Source organism: Myxine glutinosa, chromosome 13 (genome assembly GCF_964187855.1).
Source record: "Myxine glutinosa chromosome 13, kmMyxGlut1.1, whole genome shotgun sequence".
Lineage (NCBI taxonomy): Eukaryota > Metazoa > Chordata > Myxini > Myxiniformes > Myxinidae > Myxine > Myxine glutinosa.
The window spans coordinates 85,897,617-85,920,930 of record NC_136273.1 but is presented as its reverse complement, the minus strand read 5'-3'; the positions used below and the strand labels follow the sequence as shown (position 1 = coordinate 85,920,930).

At 46.1% G+C, this 23,314-nt stretch overlaps 2 protein-coding genes across 2 annotated transcripts in view; one reads left to right on the top strand and one right to left on the bottom strand.

Annotated features, from left to right (window-relative positions):
- Positions 1–23,314, top strand: part of PELP1 (proline, glutamate and leucine rich protein 1) — a 359,306-nt gene that overhangs the window by 137,238 nt on the left and 198,754 nt on the right. The gene's annotated exons all lie outside the window — the stretch shown is intronic.
- LOC137439071 (L-dopachrome tautomerase) overlaps positions 1–23,314 on the bottom strand; it is a 43,058-nt gene that overhangs the window by 7,787 nt on the left and 11,957 nt on the right. The window contains exons 5-7 of the mRNA XM_068134741.2: positions 19,208–19,378; positions 10,933–11,068; positions 4,115–4,316 (exon numbers count right to left, since the gene is read on the bottom strand). Of these exons, the coding sequence (XP_067990842.2) occupies positions 4,115–4,316; positions 10,933–11,068; positions 19,208–19,378 (509 nt within the window). The remainder of the gene's footprint in view (positions 1–4,114; positions 4,317–10,932; positions 11,069–19,207; positions 19,379–23,314) is intronic.

Here is a 23,314-nt window from a genome sequence, read left to right as displayed (position 1 = left end):
AGGTAGTTGCCCTGAAACAACTTGCCTTTGCCTCTTGGAAGGCTAATCCAACTGAAGGCAATCTCAGTTCCTTCCACCAAGCTCAGAACAAGTGTGTGTCTACCCTCAGGAGTGCCAGGAAGCACTATCTCTCCACACTCATGAATGAACTCTCAAACCTGTCTCCTTCCTCCAAATCCTGGTGGCATCTGGTCAAATCCGTTTCTGGTGTTTGTTCCCCCTTCATCCTCTCCCTTACCTCAAATGGCTACACAGTTGACACCGCACGTGACAAAGCCGAATGCCTCAACTCTGTGTTTGCCTCAAAATCTTGTGTTCCAAACCCATCTCTCTCTGTTCCCACCTTACCCAGTCGAACCCAACTGCTCCTGGACTCTGTGTCCTTCTCTCCTGACAAGGTGGAGGAGTTTTTGTCAAACCTCGACTCTGATTCTGCAACTGGACCAGACGGCATCAGCCCACGGGCCCTAAAATCCTGCTCTTCCGCTCTATCACACCCTCTCTCTGTTCTTTTCACCCTCTCTTTTGCTCAAGGTCATCTGCCGGCATCCTGGAAATCAGCAAACATTACCGCTTTACACAAAAAGGTGCAAAAACATATCCTTGCAACTACAGACCAATCAGCCTGCTCCCAATTATCAGCAAAGTCATGGAATCCATCATTGCTTCGGATATCAAATCCTTCCTCTTCTCCAATGGCTTGATCTCCGATCATCAATTTGGATTCAGACCAGGTCATTCTACTCTGGACATGCTGCTTCTGCTGTCTCAACAATGGATGGAGGTCCTCAATGCCAAATCGGAAATCAGAGCCGTCTCCCTTGACATATCACGTGCCTTCGATACAGTCTGGCACCCAGCTCTGCTCACCAAACTCTCCTCCTATGGTATCCATGGAAATCTCCATGCATGGCTTGCAGACTTCCTCTCTGGTCGTACGTGTGGCCCTGAATGGATTTCTCTCATCTCCCCTTCCTGTTCAGGCTGGAGTTCCCCAAGGCAGTGTTCTGGGCCCTGTGCTTTTTCTGGTCTTTATCAATGATCTCTCCGACTCTCTGGAAAATCCTCTCTATCTCTTTGCTGATGACTCCACTCTCTGCCGTTCCATTCCTCTTCCCTCAGATCGGCAGTCTGCAGCCTCCTCACTCTCTGAAGACCTGGACAAAATCACAGACTGGTCAAACAAGTAGAACATGTCTTTCAATCCTGACAAATCTCACACTCTTACTATGTCACTCCGAAAAGATCGACTGGACAACCCTCCCATCTACTTTCTCAACAATCCTCTCCAAGAAGTTCTGTCGCTCAAGCTTTTGGGTCTCACTATCTGCCATGATCTTTCTTGGGAAAACCACATTTCCAAGCTGGCCTCCAAAGCCAGTCGCCGACTGGGCATCGTCCGTCGTGCAAAGTCCTTCCTCGGCACACCTGAGCTCCTCACCACATACAAGGGCTTTCATCCGCAGCTCAATGGAATACTGTTCTCCTCTATGGGCCGGTGCTCCTGCCTCACACCTAGCTCGGCTTCACGCTGTTGAAACCAAAGCTTTCAGAATCATTGGAATCTCCCGTGATGAAGCTATCTCCGAGGGCCTTTCACTCACTCACCGCAGACAGGTAGGTGGTCTTTCTGTCTTCTACCGACTCCTCTCCGGCCTTGCTCCCCCATCTCTCTCTGTGCTTTGTCCCCCAAATATTCCTACAGGTCGCACAAGATCTGCCAGCAACCCTCTGATGGTTAAACTGCCGAAATCTCGGCTCTCTGCTCACCTTCACTCTTTCATTCCTATTTTCTCCCGCCTCTGGAACAAACTCCCACACTCCCTTCAATCCCACTCCTCCCTCCAGGTCTTTAAAACAGCTGTTCACCACCATCTCTTATCTTTCCCCATCCAAAACCTTGATCTTTTCTACCCCCACGAATTCACCCCAGATCCACCTTGTTTGAAATTCCAACTTCTTTCCTGGAAGTCCCGGCAGTGGCCATATGTTTTATACCTCTCCCACCCCCCTTCCCATGCCTCCCCCCCCCCCCCAAAGCCCTCTCCCTCCCACAGATCTCTCGATGTCCCTGCTCTCAGATGTTGTGTTTGTGTTCCTCCCCCTCTCGCCCCATCTTGTCTACCGCTCCCCATGTTATATGTTTTATGTGTCGGTTTGTCTTTCTGTGTGATTAATGTTCGCTCTTTCACGAGCCTCGATCTTGTATACAAAAAAAAAAGGAAAAAAAAGGGAAAGGTGTATGCTGCATGTGTGAGAAGTGTTATGATTTATGGGAGCGAGACATGGGTAATGAACGTAGAGCAGCAACGAAGGTTGGAAAGGGTGGAAATGCGAATGGTTCGATGGATGTGCGGAGTATCGTTGAGAGAGAGGAAGACAAATGATGAATTGCGAAAGATGATGGGAATAGAGCCTGTGATTGATGCTGTGAAGAGGAACAGGTTGAGATGGTTTGGTCATGTGTTGAGGAAGGATGAAAGTGACTGGTTGAGAAGAGTGATGGAAATGAATGTAGAAGGAAGTAGAATACGGGGAAGACCGACAAAAGACTTGGCTAACGATGGTGGAAGAAGAAATGCGGGCAAGGGGGTTAACAAGAAGAGATGCAGAAAATAGGGCAAAACGGAGAAAATTGTCATGGGGACTGCAAGGCTAACCCCCGCTCTAGCAGGGAAAATGGCCTTTAAAATGCATGTTGTTGTTGTTGTTGTTGTTGTTGTTGTTGTTGTGTAGGAGGAAGGATTCTGTTAACCAAATAATGGCAGTTTGCCAGTGGCACTTTGCTTCCTCATGGAGTGGAAAGATCAAGAGATCTGTCCAATTGGAGCTCAGAGGTTAGATGTTGGAGGTCCATAGAGTTAGGAATGGGGGAGGAGGTGCTGTTGGCAGGGAGGGATAAAGAGGAGGTGGTGGAGGAGTATTGAGAGGGGAAGGTCGGAGGATGTGGAATAGGTGAGCACAGTGGGGGCAGGAAGCTGTGGAAGTGGAGAGGAGACGGGACACTGGGGAAGCAGAAAGGGGACAGGGTCCTGAGGAAGTAAAAAGAGAGTGGTGCACTGAAGAAGATGAAACAGAGTGGACGCTGAGGAAGTATAAATGGTGCAGGATGCTGGGAAGTGGAAATGGAGAATGGGGCGCAGGGAGACATTCGAGTGGCTAGGAAGCAGGTGGAAAGAGAGAAGCAGGGGGAAAGAGAGAGGCAGTGATTCAGGGGAAGAACAGAGGAGCCGGGAAGCAGGGGCGAAGAGGGGGGCCTGGATGAAGGGGGAGAAGAGGAAAAGGATGCAGAGGAAGCAAAGAGGGAGTGTGGTGCAAGGGAAGCTAAAAGGATATGAGGTGCGAAGGAGGCAGGGAAGGGAAGGGGCATGGAGTGGATAGACAGGTAATCGGGGGACGTCGAGCAGGGGTCAGGTGTGGGAGCCTGGAGCGGGTTGCATTGGGTCGCGTTTGGTTGTGCTTTTCATGGTAACAACTTGTTTGGAATATCATATGAAAACAAATTAAGACTTCAAATTAATCCCCCTTTTTAAAAGTTTTAATGAGGTACATACACTCATGATGTTGAACAAACTGCAATCCATTATTTAGATTTTCCCCATTAGTGATAGCAAGTAAAACTAGAACTACACTTGGTGGAGTGCATAACTCCATGATGGAGTGCATACCTCTCAATGGTTTACGTTTTGTACCCCACTGATTGGCCAGATCCGAATCCGGACCTTAAACAAAATTAAATCAGCTTGTCCTCGTCACCGAACCAACTCATCCACCAAGTTTTGTTATATTATTCCATCCACAACTTTTTGAAATATCATGCTATATACCGATTTGGTCCTATTTCTCAATGGCGAAGCATCACTTAATTTTTTCTTTTTAGTATGTGGATCCGGATCTTCACAAAATCTCAACAAATCATCCTTGTCATACAGCCAACCTGTCCACCAAGTTTCGTCCGGATCCGTCCGCAACTTTTTGAGATGTCATGCTCACAGACAAACAGACAGGTGTAAAAACATAATCTCTATGCACCTTCAGTGGCGGAGGTAATAATATGATAGTTCTGGTTGTTGTTTTTGTACATTCATACTGTAAATGTGTGTTTTTGGCGTACTGGGCAGCATGATGCTGTAGCTGTATCCAAGCTCCCGTGCTGGCACAAACACCTCTCCGTTGGTAATCGGTGGAAAGAAAGGAACAATGTTGTCATTTCGGTTGTGTCCAATTGGAGCAAGTTTCCGGGGCCAGGTAGTTGAGGTAGCAGAAGAATCTTGGAGCCAATGTTCAAACACTGCATCCACAAACACGTGCAGCACCTGTTGTGGGGGGGGGGGGGGGGGGGGGGTCACAAAAAATGATTACAGCATCTGATCAATGGGATGAAGGGAATGAGTGTGCGCTCATTAATCTTTGTCTAACAGAACAGAAATGCTTGTTTGAGTAACAAGGGAGTTTTGATGTGATGTTCTCAGCCAAAGGAATTATGTTATTAAAACATTGTGAAAACATTATTTTGTAGGTTTTTTTTAAACATTATTAACCCTTGGATGCAGGCGTCAAAAATCCGACATAAACGCAGCCATTGGGCCTCGGAGGCCCAACAGATGTATTCGTGTAATGTTTTTTTATATACAGATTTTTTTTCTTTCATATCCTTTTTCAATCCAAGTCGATGCTCATGGATGTGTATTTGCTCAGAAAATGTGAATCATTGATCCTATTAGTTGGAAGAATCCCATACAAGTAATGAATCTTTTTTTTCTTTTTTTTCCAAAAATATTTTTTGTTCTTGGTTTTTCAACTTTTTTTTTCTCTAAAAGGTTGAGACTCATGGAGGAGTATTGGCTCAAAAAATATGATTCACTAATCCTTTTATTTAGAATGTATATGACCACAACTGTCAAAAATCCTACACCAATGCAGCCATTGGGCCTCGGAGGCCCCACAAATGTATTCGTGTGAAGTTTTTTAAATTTTCATATTTTTGTCACTGAATTATTTGTAACCAAGTTATAGGAGCATATAATGAGCCTCATATCAAGAAAATAATGATATAACATAGTAGTACAACAACATTTATGCGGGGCCTCTAAGGCCCCAGGCCTGCATTCGTGTCAGATTTTCGGGTTATAAGTGAAGAATGAAGATTTTCCCACGAGCCTGAATGAATTTTTTTTTAATTTATGTCACTGAATTTTGTGTAACAACGTGAAAGTCAGTGAAAATGAGGCTCATTCCAAAAAACAATTGTACAACATAGTTTTTGCAACAAAAAAAACCTTGTGGGCCTCCGAGGCCCAATCACTGCATCCAAGGGTTAAGATTGATCATCGAAAAAATGTTTTACAACGTTTTTTAAACGTTATTATGATATTACATATTGATATCATAAATGTTGAAACGTTTTAGAAACGTTTCAAAGTGCAATCTTTTTTTTTACAAGAACAAGGCTGATGGTAGAGCAAGGTTAAATTGACAGTGGCATAGCAGGGCAACAATTGGGCACAACCAGAAAGTGAATGATGAAGAGGAAGGGAAGATGGAACGAGAGAGGAGGGAACAAAAAAAACTACAACGACACTCGGTAGAGAGCATACCTCTGCCAGGCTGAACAGTTTACATTTTACGGATCTGGATTCGGACCTAGACCAAAATCGAAAATCGGCTTGTTCTTGTGGCCTAACTAACTCATCCACCAAGTTTTGTCAGAACTCGTCCACAACCTTTTGAGATATCGTGCCACATATCGTTTTTTGCCCGATCTCTCAATGGTGAAGAATCGCTTAAACAATTCTCGGATCCAGATCCGGATCCGAATATTCACCAAAATCGAATCATTTCTTCCGTGCCACATACCAACCTCTCCCCCAAATTTCGTCCAAATCCGTGCACAACTTTTTGAGAACAAACAAACAGACAGGGGTGAAAACATAACCTCCATCGATAACCTTCGGTGGCAGAGGTAAAGGTGAATGGGTTAGGAAAGGTTAATGGGGGTAATAAAGATCATGGGTCATGTTGGGGGATGAAAAGATCTGGTAGTGCACTGCTTGCCTTAAAACAGAACAGCCTTTGGAAGGCATTTCCATAGACAGGAAAAGTGAGGAATTAATGAGGTGAGGTGTGCAGAGAGCTAGGACTTTGGAAGTTTGAAAAGAAGGGGGTTACTGGAAGAACATGTGCATCCTGAAGCAGCTGGGGAGGGTCAGAACACTGAGTGAACCAAGAGGGGCAATTTTGGAGAATTTCTGATTCTGATGTACCCTACTCTGTTAAAGAGCGTCGGTGTTGCCGAAGCAGTTTCTTGGCAAGGGTTATACTGAGTGGTTTGTCATTGCCTTCCCAGCAATATTTAGTACAGGAATTTGTAATTTGTTCAGGGTGGTGGCGAGACCTGGCCAATTTCCCGCCTCTGGAACAAACTCCCACACTCCCTTCAACCCCACTCCTCCCTTCAGGTCTTTAAAACAGCTGTTCACCACCATCTCTTATCTTCCCCCATCCAAAACCTTGATCTTTTCTACCCCCGCTAATTCACCCCAGATCCACTTTGTTTGAAATTCCAACTTCTTTCCTGGAAGTCCTGGCAGTGTCCATATGTTTTATACCTCTCCCACCCCCCCCCCTCCCTTCCCATGCCTCTCCCCCCCAAAGCCCTCTCCCTCCCACAGTTCTCTCGATGTCCCTGCTCTCAAATGTTGTGTTTGTGTCCTTCCCCCTCTCTCCCTATCTTGTCTACCGCTCCCCATGTTATATGTTTTATGTGTCGGTTTGTCTTTCTGTGTGATTAATATTAGCTCTTTCACGAGCCTCGATCTTGTATACAAAAAAAAAAAAAAAAAAACTTCGCGAACGACACCAAGGGAACTTTATAGTCCACCAAATAAATCAGGCAGACAGGACGCCCAGTTTAACGTCCATCCATGCCGAGGGACGGCACACACATTGATGCATCACACACCCTGCCTGCGAAACACCATTTCATAGCTGGGTCAGGTTTCAAACCCACACTACACAGCTTAGAGGTGATGTGTATGCACCTCTAGACCATCCTGCCAGCCTTATTGGAGAATATATGTTACAAAAGTTAGACTACCAGCCTACCTCTAATGTGACAACAACAGACTTTGTGCTTTGGCCTCGTCACAATATCTTCCAAAAGTGTTGAGACCTTTGGAATCCACAAAATTCAGGAGACACATTGTGATGCTGGGGCACCAGCCCATAGGGGCGATCAGTACTCCATTGAGCTATATATTGTTGCGGTTTTGAGAACCCACACAGGTAACATCATTAAAGGTTAAAGGTTGCACCCCATAGTTAGGCCACAAACAACACGTAGGCCCATTTAGAACATTAGTTATGTCACAGTATGTGTTTAGGATAAGGCCATTTCCCTAGTAAATCATCTGCGTTGTGTAAATCAAATAAGGTAGACTCCCTTCCATTTTGCCACCAAACCCTCCAAATTCCACCTCGGAGGAGAGTTTTCCTTCCATTCCCCTTTTTGGCCTTTGCACCTTGCTTGCCAGTAGCGTTCGCTGCCCTTGGGCTTTTGCTCGAACCAGCCCAAATGCCACGAGGTAAGGCCCGAAAAGGGGGCGTAGCATGAGGTCGGGGGTGTGGCCACGTCAAGCAGCCATCAAGGGCGAAGCCGGTAAGACCCCAACAACCAACCAGGGCTGAGGCGACATCGCCTGACAGGGTGTGGCTGGAGGTTCCAGAGGGTTCGCTGGGCGTGGCAATAAAACCCTTTGCGCGAGGCCCCCACCTCAGTTATGAGAAGGGAGAGGCAGGCGCTCGAGTCGTGGGCTTGAGTTATGAGGAGAGACGCGCTGTGACAAGTATTGAGAAGGGAGAGAACTTGAGGACTTGGTTGGAGCGCATTGCATTGTTGGTTACAAGGACTTGGTTGGAGCGCATTGCATTGTTGGTTTCAAGGACTCGCTGGGGAAAGCGCCATTGTGAACTATTGTGAGAGACGCGCTAACCTGATCGATTGCAATGGCTCGGTGGGAATTTGGCTGTGGGCTTACGGGGAGCGCATATCAAGCGCCGGTCCTTCTATTACATACGCGGTCGTGAGCCACAACGTAACCGTTAGCCCAGCCTACCTTTCCCCGATATAATTGTCCGCTTCGCGCCAACGCCACGCGGAGAGCTTGCCTGCCGTCTACCATCGTCTTCACGGTACGGGTCGGGGACCGGAGCGAGCTGTGAACGAGATCCTTGGGACCATCGCCTGACCATCTACAAACCCGTGTGAGTGAGTCTGAGAGTGTAACTGAGTGTGAACGGGCCCGTGTCCAGGGGATAAGTATAAGACTGTGTAAGGCTGCCCTGTGTATCTGCTTCTTCTTCTTCTTCTTCACTCTACATTGCTTCTCTTCCTCTTTTTATTTGTACAAAGCGTAATAAATTACTTGTTCTTCCTGTTTCCTCTCCATTCGACAGTCTTAGTGATTTCTCCCATTGGGTAAGCGTGGCATGACTAGGAACCGCTCCAATTGGGTTTAGTACCTGTTAACGGCCAGAATCGCGGCTCGCTATCGCTCGGCATGTCCACTGAAACCGTGGTTTGGGTGGGGTTATTTCCTTGCTTCACGGCCGGTGTTAGTACTTAGGTAATAAGAATTCGGCTTACAACCCTATTTAACACCGACCGGAAGGAACGTGATAGCCCCGGATCGCGTCGGCTAGTAAAAAGACAAGGGGATTAATCCCCCCTTGATAAGGGGGAGGCCGATGTTTGAGATCCGCAACAATATATTGCCTTGTAGTCTTTGAGTAAATCAGATTTTTCAAAGGAAAGGCGTGGATCAATGAAGGTTGCCCAGTTTGCGGATGGCTTTTGAGGCAAGCTTTGCAATGTGGTTGGCCTAGGAGAGGTCATTGGCTGATGGTGAGGCCTAGAGGTTTAAGAGACTGAACCTCTTCCACTGGTTGACCAAATAAATAGACAGATGGGTTAATTGGATTATCGTTCTGGAAGGACACGGTGAGACGGTAACATTTTCCAGGATTGAAGGACATGCTTCCTTTATCATACCAGCATCTAATCAAATCCACATCAGCAGAAAGTGATGCAATGCTGTCTGCCTAGCAGTGGGATGGTGTAGTGTAGGACACAATGGGGGGTCATCTGCAGGACACACAAGATCTGCCAGCAACCCTCTTCTGGTGAAACTGCCAAAATTAAGACTCTCTGCTCACCTTCACTCCTTCAATCCTCTTTTCTCCCACCTCTGGAACAAACTCCCTCTCTCTGTTGAATCCCTCTCCTCCCTCCAGGTCTTTAAAACAGCTGTTCACCACCATCTGTTATCTCCCCCCATTCAAAACCTTCATATTTTCTACCCCTGTTCAAATACCCCAAATCTGCCTCTTTCAATCCCCAACTTCTTTCCTGAAATTCCTAGTGGTGTTTATTTGCTTTATACCGTGTACCCCTCCCTCCTCCCTACCCCTCCCCCATCCACAGATCTACCGACGTCCCTGTTCTCTTCTGTCGTTGTGTTTGTGTGCTTCCCTCTCTCTCCCCCTCTAGTCTCCCGCTCCCTTCATTGTATGTTTTATGTGTCTGTGCATGTTTTCATGTTCAATGTGTTAGCTCTTACACGAGCCTCGATTCTGTATACCAAAAAATATATATATTACCTGAAAAAAAGCTGATTCACAGATGAAGTGAGAACTGGGGACGATGCTCCATCGACGGTTAGTTTTCCTATCCGCTCCACACGATGGAATTTGTGAATCCTTCATTTTTTCCATTCCCATTCAAATAATAATAATTAAAACAACAACAACAACTGAGAACACTTTAATCTTTAAACAGGAAGTGATTTCATGTGAAAAGTATCATTGCGGCCAAATACACTGCGTTTCAATAACCGTATGATTTCCCCGAAGGATCATTCAAATGCAAACCAATTTAGCGGTTGGTATGAACGTGGGAAGTCAGAAGGCGGGAAGACGTTTCTTTTAATAAATGGGTTAATTTTTTAATTTTTTTAATGGGGGACGAGGAAGGACAAGACACAATAAATAAATAAACAGATCTCACAGTTGACAGACCACAAATAGGGAAGAAGAGATAACATAAATGTATGAACAGTGAAACTACGGTAAACCCCAATTATAGCGCCAAAATACCGGATTAGTACGACAAAGGAGAACACAGGTAAGGACTTAAAGCAGGCAGGCCGACCTTGGTTCCACCATGACCCATGGCCATGCAGACTGGTACCGCACAGGACGAAGACGAGAGTATGGCGATGAGATGATGTTGATTGTTTCTCAGTGGTCTGTCCGTGTAGAGCGTAGAGGCAGAGAAAGTGTCTGGTTTGTCCATATGCACGAATGTGGCTTTTATAACCTTAAGGCCTGCCCTTATGCATGGTAGGTCTCTCTCATTGGCTACCTGCTGCCCTGCCTTTCACGCGTGTCCCACCCCTCTCCAGAGCTGTATGGCTCACTCCTCCGACCTGGTCTGCATTCCTTGGCCAAACGTCCCATGTCGTTCTTTCCATTTAATAAGTAGCACTTTCCATTTGTAGCACTTTCCTGGTTCTTTCATGCAATGTGCCACAAGACCTCCACCCTTTTGGTTTGCAATCACCACCTCCTGGTGCACGTTTTCCTATACAACTTACCTCTGACAGATCCTTGTTACAAGTGTAAATCAAAACTACTCGAGCACATGCACCAAGATATTCTTAGCACATTCCAACTATGGGTCCCGCCCCTTTCACCTAACATTATATATTGCACAAGAGAAATGCAAAGGGATGTTGTTGTGCTTTATCACAAATCAAGACATTGTTTGTATGATCAGAGTGAGATGAGGTTTGATTGAAAAAGTTTTTCTGCACACAGCTACGAATATGATGAATGTGAATTGCACACGATTAGACAGTCCGATGTGTCGCTCACCACAAATATTGGGTCATTTGCTGCAACGTGCGGTCTGCTGGCAGTGCCGTTCAGGAAGTCATGCACCAAGTTGTGCAGACTGCTGATTCCAGGCTCAAACGAACCATCTGCTGATGCAAAGCCCTCGAGCGAGTTTCTACATTCACAAGCACATCATGTACACGTGCATACATACTTACATGTCCACATACATGTATGTGCATAAAATCACATGCATACACACATATGCTGCAGACACATACATGTACACTTGGGCAAAAACACACACACACACACACACACACACACACACACACACACACACACACACACACACCTTGTTTTTCATGTCTGTTCTTCACAATTCTACTTTTTATTGTACAGCAACAGCTATTCCTAAAGCATTATGTTAGTTTACAGGGTTGCTGTAAATTATATTAATTTCACAACACACTATATTCAACTTTATTAGCCCGTCCTGTGCACATAAGACTGGGTTTTGCAATCACCTCTGTGTGTCTGTCTGTCCGGGGCGTAACTTGTTTTTACCATTTGAGTTTTGTCATCAAATTTTCACCAAAGCTATATTATGATAATACGGAGAAGGCAAATTAATAATTTTGTCAAAAGGTCAAAGGTCAGCATCACATAAAATCCATTTTCATTCAATTGACTGGAAATTTAAATTTACCATTTGAGATGTGTCATCAATTTATCAACAAAGCTTTATTAGGAGACTATGGAGAAGGCAAATTAATAATTTGGTCGAAAGGTCAAAGGTCAGCGTCATATAAAATCATCAATTTTCATCAGATTGACCTGAAATTTTGAAACCTGAACGGGAACATGCGGTTGGCCACGATTGTGGCCCGTGTCACTGTTCAACAGTCTGTATTGTTTGTTTCTATTTGTCGGCATGTGCGTACGTTCAGTATGGCCTTCAATGATTGGATTTGAATGTATTGCAATTATTCAAATCTTCAAAGACTGGAAAAATACCATATATTCGTATCGCAGACTGGAAAAATTCAGCATTAAACATATTTTAAACAAAAGAACAGCAGAACCCCAGCCCTTTGGTAAAAAAGGATGAGTATTTGAGGGTTTCAACTTTTCCCTTCATATCTCTGAGTCATGCATATCCATGCTCTACCCATGTTTGCCTAATGCATATCCATGCCCTACCCATGTTTGCCTAATGCATATCCATGCTCTACCCATGTTTGCCTCATGTATATCCATGCTCCACATCTTCTTGAGGTCATCTGGCATGCCTGATTGTCCCATCTTCTTGAGGTCGTCTGGCATGCCTGATTGCCACATATTCTTGAGGTTGTCTGGCATGCCTGATTGCCACATCTTCTTGAGGTCATCTGGCATGCCTGATTGCCACATCTTCTTGAGGTCGTCTGGCATGCCTGATTGCCACATATTCTTGAGGTCGTCTGGCATGCCTGATTGCCACATCTTCTTGAGGTCATCTGGCATGCCTGATTGTCACATCTTCTTGAGGTCGTCTGACATGCCTGATTGTCACATCTTCTTGAGGTCGTCTGACATGCCTGATTGCCACATCTTCTTGAGGTCGTCTGGCATGCCTGATTGTCACATCTTCTTGAGGTCGTCTGACATGCCTGATTGCCACATCTTCTTGAGGTCGTCTGACATGCCTGATTGCCACATCTTCTTGAGGTCGTCTGACATGCCTGATTGCCACATCTTCTTGAGGTCGTCTGACATGCCTGATTGTCACATCTTCTTGAGGTCGTCTGGCATGCCTGATTGTCACATCTTCTTGAGGTCGTCTGGCATGCCTGATTGTCACATCTTCTTGAGGTCGTCTGGCATGCCTGATTGCCACATCTTCTTGAGGTCGTCTAGCATGCCTGATTGTCACATCTTCTTGAGGTCGTCTGGCATGCCTGATTGCCACATCTTCTTGAGGTCGTCTGGCATGCCTGATTGCCACATATTCTTGAGGTCGTCTGGCATGCCTGATTGCCACATCTTCTTGAGGTCATCTGGCATGCCTGATTGTCACATCTTCTTGAGGTCGTCTGACATGCCTGATTGTCACATCTTCTTGAGGTCGTCTGACATGCCTGATTGCCACATCTTCTTGAGGTCGTCTGGCATGCCTGATTGTCACATCCTCTTGAGGTCGTCTGACATGCCTGATTGCCACATCTTCTTGAGGTCGTCTGACATGCCTGATTGCCACATCTTCTTGAGGTCGTCTGACATGCCTGATTGCCACATCTTCTTGAGGTCGTCTGACATGCCTGATTGTCACATCTTCTTGAGGTCGTCTGGCATGCCTGATTGCCACATATTCTTGAGGTCGTCTAGCATGCCTGATTGTCACATCTTCTTGAGGTCGTCTGACATGCCTGATTGTCACATCTTCTTGAGGTCGTCTGGCATGCCTGATTGTCACATCTTCTTGAGGTCGTCTGGCATGCCTGATTGTCACATCTTCTTGAGGTCGTCTGGCATGCCTGATTGTCACATCTTCTTGAGGTCGTCTAGCATGCCTGATTGCCACATCTTCTTGAGGTCGTCTGGCATGCCTGATTGTCACATCTTCTTGAGGTCGTCTGGCATGCCTGATTGCCACATCTTCTTGAGGTCGTCTGGCATGCCTGATTGCCACATCTTCTTGAGGTCGTCTGACATGCCTGATTGCCACATCTTCTTGAGGTCGTCTGGCATGCCTGATTGTCACATCTTCTTGAGGTCGTCTGGCATGCCTGATTGTCACATCTTCTTGAGGTCGTCTAGCATGCCTGATTGCCACATCTTCTTGAGGTCGTCTGGCATGCCTGATTGTCACATCTTCTTGAGGTCGTCTGGCATGCCTGATTGTCACATCTTCTTGAGGTCGTCTGACATGCCTGATTGTCACATCTTCTTGAGGTCGTCTAGCATGCCTGATTGCCACATCTTCTTGAGGTCGTCTGGCATGCCTGATTGTCACATCTTCTTGAGGTCGTCTAGCATGCCTGATTGTCACATATTCTTGAGGTCGTCTGACATGCCTGATTGCCACATCTTCTTGAGGTCGTCTGGCATGCCTGATTGTCACATCTTCTTGAGGTCGTCTAGCATGCCTGATTGCCACATCTTCTTGAGGTCGTCTGACATGCCTGATTGCCACATCTTCTTGAGGTCGTCTGGCATGCCTGATTGTCACATCTTCTTGAGGTCGTCTGGCATGCCTGATTGCCACATATTCTTGAGGTCGTCTGGCATGCCTGATTGCCACATCTTCTTGAGGTCATCTGGCATGCCTGATTGTCACATCTTCTTGAGGTCGTCTGACATGCCTGATTGTCACATCTTCTTGAGGTCGTCTGACATGCCTGATTGCCACATCTTCTTGAGGTCGTCTGGCATGCCTGATTGTCACATCTTCTTGAGGTCGTCTGACATGCCTGATTGCCACATCTTCTTGAGGTCGTCTGACATGCCTGATTGCCACATCTTCTTGAGGTCGTCTGACATGCCTGATTGCCACATCTTCTTGAGGTCGTCTGACATGCCTGATTGTCACATCTTCTTGAGGTCGTCTGGCATGCCTGATTGCCACATATTCTTGAGGTCGTCTAGCATGCCTGATTGTCACATCTTCTTGAGGTCGTCTGACATGCCTGATTGTCACATCTTCTTGAGGTCGTCTGGCATGCCTGATTGTCACATCTTCTTGAGGTCGTCTGGCATGCCTGATTGTCACATCTTCTTGAGGTCGTCTGGCATGCCTGATTGTCACATCTTCTTGAGGTCGTCTAGCATGCCTGATTGCCACATCTTCTTGAGGTCGTCTGGCATGCCTGATTGTCACATCTTCTTGAGGTCGTCTGGCATGCCTGATTGCCACATCTTCTTGAGGTCGTCTGGCATGCCTGATTGCCACATCTTCTTGAGGTCGTCTGACATGCCTGATTGCCACATCTTCTTGAGGTCGTCTGGCATGCCTGATTGTCACATCTTCTTGAGGTCGTCTGGCATGCCTGATTGTCACATCTTCTTGAGGTCGTCTAGCATGCCTGATTGCCACATCTTCTTGAGGTCGTCTGGCATGCCTGATTGTCACATCTTCTTGAGGTCGTCTGGCATGCCTGATTGTCACATCTTCTTGAGGTCGTCTGACATGCCTGATTGTCACATCTTCTTGAGGTCGTCTAGCATGCCTGATTGCCACATCTTCTTGAGGTCGTCTGGCATGCCTGATTGTCACATCTTCTTGAGGTCGTCTAGCATGCCTGATTGTCACATATTCTTGAGGTCGTCTGACATGCCTGATTGCCACATCTTCTTGAGGTCGTCTGGCATGCCTGATTGTCACATCTTCTTGAGGTCGTCTAGCATGCCTGATTGCCACATCTTCTTGAGGTCGTCTGACATGCCTGATTGCCACATCTTCTTGAGGTCGTCTGGCATGCCTGATTGTCACATCTTCTTGAGGTCGTCTGGCATGCCTGATTGTCACATATTCTTGAGGTCGTCTGACATGCCTGATTGCCACATCTTCTTGAGGTCGTCTGGCATGCCCGATTGTCCCATATTCTTGAGGTAGTCTGGCATGCCTGATTGTCACATCTTCTTGAGGTCGTCTGACATGCCTGATTGTCACATCTTCTTGAGGTCGTCTGACATGCCTGATTGCCACATCTTCTTGAGGTCGTCTGGCATGCCTGATTGTCACATCTTCTTGAGGTCGTCTGACATGCCTGATTGCCACATCTTCTTGAGGTCGTCTGACATGCCTGATTGCCACATCTTCTTGAGGTCGTCTGACATGCCTGATTGCCACATCTTCTTGAGGTCGTCTGACATGCCTGATTGTCACATCTTCTTGAGGTCGTCTGGCATGCCTGATTGCCACATATTCTTGAGGTCGTCTAGCATGCCTGATTGTCACATCTTCTTGAGGTCGTCTGACATGCCTGATTGTCACATCTTCTTGAGGTCGTCTGGCATGCCTGATTGTCACATCTTCTTGAGGTCGTCTGGCATGCCTGATTGTCACATCTTCTTGAGGTCGTCTGGCATGCCTGATTGTCACATCTTCTTGAGGTCGTCTAGCATGCCTGATTGCCACATCTTCTTGAGGTCGTCTGGCATGCCTGATTGTCACATCTTCTTGAGGTCGTCTGGCATGCCTGATTGCCACATCTTCTTGAGGTCGTCTGGCATGCCTGATTGCCACATCTTCTTGAGGTCGTCTGACATGCCTGATTGCCACATCTTCTTGAGGTCGTCTGGCATGCCTGATTGTCACATCTTCTTGAGGTCGTCTGGCATGCCTGATTGTCACATCTTCTTGAGGTCGTCTAGCATGCCTGATTGCCACATCTTCTTGAGGTCGTCTGGCATGCCTGATTGTCACATCTTCTTGAGGTCGTCTGGCATGCCTGATTGTCACATCTTCTTGAGGTCGTCTGACATGCCTGATTGTCACATCTTCTTGAGGTCGTCTAGCATGCCTGATTGCCACATCTTCTTGAGGTCGTCTGGCATGCCTGATTGTCACATCTTCTTGAGGTCGTCTAGCATGCCTGATTGTCACATATTCTTGAGGTCGTCTGACATGCCTGATTGCCACATCTTCTTGAGGTCGTCTGGCATGCCTGATTGTCACATCTTCTTGAGGTCGTCTAGCATGCCTGATTGCCACATCTTCTTGAGGTCGTCTGACATGCCTGATTGCCACATCTTCTTGAGGTCGTCTGGCATGCCTGATTGTCACATCTTCTTGAGGTCGTCTGGCATGCCTGATTGTCACATATTCTTGAGGTCGTCTGACATGCCTGATTGCCACATCTTCTTGAGGTCGTCTGGCATGCCCGATTGTCCCATATTCTTGAGGTCGTCTGGCATGCCTGATTGCCACATCTTCTTGAGGTCGTGAAGGGCTCGCCAGGCTTGTGCTTTCCTCACTTTGATGTCTTTCTCTGTCGAGCTGATGTAGGGCCCAAGGCACTTGAAGTCGTTATTGACTGTCAGAGTGGAACCATTGAGTGTCAAGATCCTGACCTTGTCTGTGATGTTGAAAGCCATCACCTCGGTCTTTAAAAGTGTTTTAAAAAAAGTGTTTAAAATAAAGTGAACAGTGATTTGAACCTTTCAGTGTTGGTAAGTTTCCTGGAGCATTCTTTCTTCAAAGCATCTGAACAGGAGGGCCGTTCCAGGATGGGGAAAGTCCAATCTCTCAAACTTCAGTGCCTCACTATCAGCCAAGGTTCCTCCCAATAAGCTGGCATGCCAGTATCACATCTGCATCTGCTGGAATGGAAGTCCTGATACACTCTCACAGAGAGGTTGGTGGTCTCTCTGTTTTCGACTGCCGCTCCTCAGCTGTCTTTCTGTCTGTCCCTCTCTCTCTGTCTGTCTGTCTGTCTGTCTGTGTGTCTCTGTGTGTGTCTCTCTCTCTCTCTCTGTCACTGTCTGTCTCTGTCTATCTCTGTCTCTCTCTCTGCCGAGCAATCTGCCTGTCTCTCTCTCTCTCTCTCTGCCTCTGTGTGTCTCTCTCTTTGTGTTTTAATGTCTGCACTTACACAGCCTCTCCAGGATGCTTACATTTTTCTAGTAAATGTTTCCTCGGTAACCATTCAGTATCCAAGCTTGCTGCTCACCGCCACTCCTTACATCTTCAATCCCAATCTTCACTTTAGAACTTATTGATGGCAGGTCACTGTGACATCATATGTCATCTTCCAGTTCAACCCCCACTTGGGATTTCTAACTTGGGTTCATCCTCCCCTAACCCAACCCGCTTCGTTCTTCCACGAACCAAGAAGCTTCTTTACCAAAGAGAATAAAACAGCATGCACATGGAAATAAGTACAGTGCACCATTTTGTGAATGTATGTCACAAATTAAAAAATTATACCGAGTGTGGAAAGCGCATTGCACATGTCAGGTGTGATTACCAAGGGGAAACGCCTTGATTTATATTTCCGTCCAGGGAGAAATATTTTCTCATTGTCACTTCACACGTGAAAAGGTCCACAGCGCACGATAATTGATTAATTAATGTTCCTGTTGCAACTAAACATCTTCCTGAACCCCTGATGCTCCATGATTATCGTCCACAAAGGCAAATAATTTTCAAGATGGTCCCACTGTGGTCATACACACATGATCCTGGAAACAGCTTTTGAAATGAGGATGTAATCAAACTGGCATCTTCACAAATGCATTCATGAACCCACCTGGTAAGGGCTTTAATATGAGTACAATCAGTTCTGTACTACATTGGCTGTGTGAAAAAAACCCAAACAACAATCTACACTGGTGTACACATCATTCACCAAACCCAAACAACAACCAGCACTGGTGTACACATCATTCACCAAACCCAAACAACAACCAGCACTGGTGTACACATCATTCACCAAACCCAATCAACAATCTACACTGGTGTACACGTCATTCACCAAACCCAATCAACAATCTACACTCGTGTACGTGTCATTCACCAAACCCAATCAACAATCTACACTGGTGTACACGTCATTCACCAAACCCAATCACATATCTAAACTGGTGTACACGTCATTCACCAAACCCAATCAACAATCTACACTGGTGTACACGTCATTCACCAAACCCAATCAACAATCTACACTGGTGTACACGTCATTCACCAAACCCAATCAACAATCTACACTGGTGTACACGTCATTCACCAAACCCAATCACATATCTAAACTGGTGTACACGTCATTCACCAAACCCAAACACATATCTAAACTGGTGTACACGTCATTCACCAAACCCAATCACATATCTACACTGGTGTACACGTCATTCACCAAACCCAATCACATATCTACACTGGTGTACACGTCATTCACCAAACCCAATCAACAATCTACACTGGTGTACACGTCATTCACCAAACCCAATCTACACTGGTGTACACGTCATTCACCAAACCCAATCAACAATCTACACTGGTGTACACGTCATTCACCAAACCCAATGAACAATCTACACTGGTGTACACGTCATTCACCAAACCCAATCTACACTGGTGTACACGTCATTCACCAAACCCAATCAACAATCTACACTGGTGTACACGTCATTCACCAAACCCAATCTACACTGGTGTACACGTCATTCACCAAACCCAATCTACACTGGTGTACACGTCATTCACCAAACCCAATCAACAATCTACACTGGTGTACACGTCATTCACCAAACCCAATCTACACTGGTGTACACGTCATTCACCAAACCCAAACAACAATCAAGCATCCATAAGACCCCCAATGAGGGTGAGCACCTGAAGCTGTTGCGTGAGTCGATGAAGAAGGGTTCGGTATCTACCGAGCGCAAGGTGAGGCAGCCGGCCAGGTCAGCCATGGATGGAAGGCGTTGCGGCTTGGGGTTGCGGCGTAGGGGCTTCTCTCCGGTACCGTTACAGAGCGTCACGTGATCATTGTAATCATCCATGCTTGTGCACACGTACAAGTGTCCCAAAGTACAATCAATATAATCATTAATACAATCAATCAAATATGCACAAGTATATGCAGGTTGTCCCAAAAGTAGTGTCGCAATTTGGAATTTGAATAATTGATTTTCCACCAGATTGAGATTGATGCTCCAACCCTGGAGATTTAGCACAAATACATGGACAGTTCACAAACTTGCTTCAATTGTTGTTGAAGGTTATCCACACCGCGGAGCGAAAGGGGGACTATGGTTTTCCCCTCCGTCCGTCCGTCCGTGTGGGCGTGCGTAAGCGAAGGACCGAATTCTAATTTGGTGTGTGGGTGCAACCCACGTCAAAATCCAAGATGGCCGCCGCCATGTATGTCTGAACCTTGTGAGCGGAATATCTCGAAAAATAAGCGAAGTACCAACTTCTAATCGGGTGTGTGGGTGTATCTAGGCATAAGGAAGAAAGATATTGAAAATTGGGTCGCCACGTCAAAATCTAAGATGGTCGCCTTGCGTCTTCCACTTTGTCAACTCACATCACTTCACCGACGGGGTACCTAGGCGTAACGCTTGTTCAAACCTACTTTAAAAATGGAAATTCAGTTATTCAAGAGCAGAGAGCGAGCCAACACACAGATCGTTACACTACTTTTGGGACACTGTACAATGGAGCATCGCCATGTAAACTCACCTCCACTTTCTCTCTTTCCATAACCACAAAAAACATAACTCCAAAACCTCATTCCAGCTCATACAAACATACCGTAATTTGAGGGGTAGTGGTGAACAATGTACAGTGGCTTCAGAAAGTATTCATACACTGTGACTTTTTCACATTTTGTTGTGTTACAACCTGAATTTAAAATGGATTAAATTGAGATTTTTTTTGTCACTGATCGATGCATAATACCCCGTAATGTCAAACTGGAATTTTCTTTTCAGAAATTTTTGCAAAATAATTCAAAATTAAATACAGGAATATCTAATTTACATAAGTATTGTTACGTTTATAATGGGTAGGCAATGGATTACCTTAGAGCCAGGTAGGAGTGTATAGGATAGTGTGCTCTGAAAGTCATGATGAAGAAGAAGAACCCCCTGTATCTAAGTAGGGACTGGTTAGACCGGATGTCTTGTAAGAGTGTATCTTTGTCCCCATGACGAGGGGTGGGGCTATGTTAATTAGTTAGGGATTAATGGTAAATCCCCTGTATGTAAATTGCCTCTGTGACTTTTTTCCTCTGTTCCTTATGACACACACCACACCCGCCATGCACCCCACACATAAAATAAACACGAAGTAAAAGTACCCGAAACCAGGACATTCAACGACCGCTGATACCACCAATCGATTGATCACAAAGGCCGGCAAGTGGCTGTGAGGCCACTCCCCGAAGAACCATTCGTCAGGACGGCCACAGAGCGATGAGATGGCACCCGCTGATAGGAGCGTGTGCGGACGTCATAGGATGACCTCTTGCACAGGGTTTGATTGAGAAAGGGCACACTTCCCTGTCACCCTTGGTACTGCTGCTCTTTGTGTCCTGAGTTTATGCGAGCGGTCACATTTATTTCCACTCTTGGTCCCGACATCCATAATGAACGGTTCCGATCCCTCTGTTTGCGCTGGGTCCTCGTTGTGTGCGGTATGAGTTCGGGCTCGCTCTTGGTGGTGGCATTCGCACAACACACTCTGTTCCCGATGTTGTGGATGTGATTGCGAGCAGACGCATCCTGTCCTTGGTTCGTTGGTGCTGACTTTGTGATGGCTGGGGGTGGCTGAGAGGCTTCGGAGCATTGTGGAAGGCGGAACGAGGCCCTACTCATTTCACGTTTACGGTTGGCGGGCGAACAGACTGCACCAGGGCGTGTTTCCCGCGCAGGGACGCGGGACCTTTGACGGCCCCGGACGGTTACGGACGCCAGGCGGAGTGCAGGCAACCGCACCTCACACACAGTATGCATTATTTTCACATTTATTTATCCCCTCGTGTTGTTTTACGAGCCCGTGTGGGGGCGCTCCATTTAGGATTTTAGTTACTGTGCATTCTTTGTTCCCTTAAATTATTTAATTAAACCCTTTGATTGTTGAATTTTAATTCCGTGTCGGTTGAATTGTTTATCGTGGTTCAAGGACGTCGAGGGGAATCAGTGCAGGTAAGAGCCTCACTGCCCTCCCCCCTCTCCCCCCCACTCCTCGCGCGTATAAAGAAGGTCCACCATTGTTGACTGAACGCCTCGGAGTGTAAAGCTCGATCGGCTACCCCTTACCTTGGAGGATCTTAATCCCCGGGAACACGGCAGTATTCAACCCGCTGAGTCAAAACTTTGGAGAAGTGCCTTTGGCTGCGATTACAACTTCGAGTCTTCTTCAGTATGTACGTATCATCTTTGCACATCTGGATTTGGGAAGCTTCTCCCATTCTTCCTTGTACATTTGCCCAAGCTCTGTCAACTTGGTTGGGGAGCGTCGGTGACCAGCAATTTTCAAGTCTTTCTACAGATTCTCAATGGGATTAATGTCTGAGCTTTGGCTGCGCCACTCAAGGAATTTTACGCTCTTGTTCTGAAACCATTCCAGTGTTGTTTTGGATGTATGCTTGGGGTCATTGTCCTGTTGGAACGTAAAGCTTCACCACGTTCTATGATTTTTTGCACTCTGAAACAGGTTCTTCTCAAGGATTTGCCTTTATTTGGCTCCATTGAATGTTTCCTCTAACATTATTTGTCTCACAGTCCCTGTCACTGCAAAGCATCCCCATAGCATGATGCTGCCACCACCATGCTTCATGCTCGGGATGGTGTTAGATGGGTAACTAGAACGGCACCCTGTAGAGCGCATACCTCTGCCAGGCTGAACAGTTTATGTTTTGTATCCCACTGATAGGCCGGATCTGGATTGGGACCTGAACCAAAATCGAATCAGCTTGTTCTCGTCACCAAACCAACTCGTCCACCAAGTTTTGTCATAACTCGTCCATAACTTTTTTTTAATATCAGGTTATATATTGCTTTTCGCCCGATCTCTCAATGGTGAAGAATCACTTAAAAATTAAATAACTCTAATATCTGAATCCATATTCAGATCTTCTCCAAAATCGAAACTAGTAGTCCTTGTCAAACACCCAAGCTCTCTACCAAGTTTCGTCCAAATCCGTCCATAACTTTTTGAGATATCCTGCTACATACCGGTTTTAGCCCTATCATTCAATGGTGAAGAATCACTTATAAAATTCTACTAGCCGGATCCGGATCTGGATCTTCACCAAAATCTAATCATTTCGTCCTTGTCACATACACTACGTCTCTGTCAAATTTCGTCTGAATCAGTCCACAACTTTTTGAGATATCTTGTTCACAACCAGACATACAGGTGTGAGAACATAACCTCCATCCACCTTTGGTGGCAAAGGTAATGAGCTATGCTCGGTTTCTCCCAGACATAGCGCTTTCCATTCAGGCCAAAGAGTTTAATTTTCCTCTCACCAGACCACAGAATATTTTGCCTCATGCTCTCAGTATTTCTCATCCCTTTTTAAACCCCCGTCATGCTGTCATGTGTTTTTTTTTCTCAGGAGTTGCTTCCATCTGGCCACTTCTCCCATAAAGCCTAGATTTGTGAAGTGCTGCAGAGACTGTTGTTCTCCTGGTAGGTTCTCCCATCTCAGCCAATAAACTCTGTAGTTCTGTCAGGGTGGTCATTGGGTTCATGGTCTAATCACTGACCAAGGTCCTTCTTGCCCGGTTGCTCAGTTTGGTCGGACGGCCAGCTCTAGGAAGAGTTCCACATTCTTTCCATTTCCTAATGATGGAGCTCACTGTGCACTTGGGAACTTTCAACACTCTAGAAATTGTTTTATACCTTTCCCCAGATCTATGACTCCTTAGAATTATATCTCGGAGTTGTACGGACAGTTCCTCGGACTTCATTGTAGAGTTTCTGCTT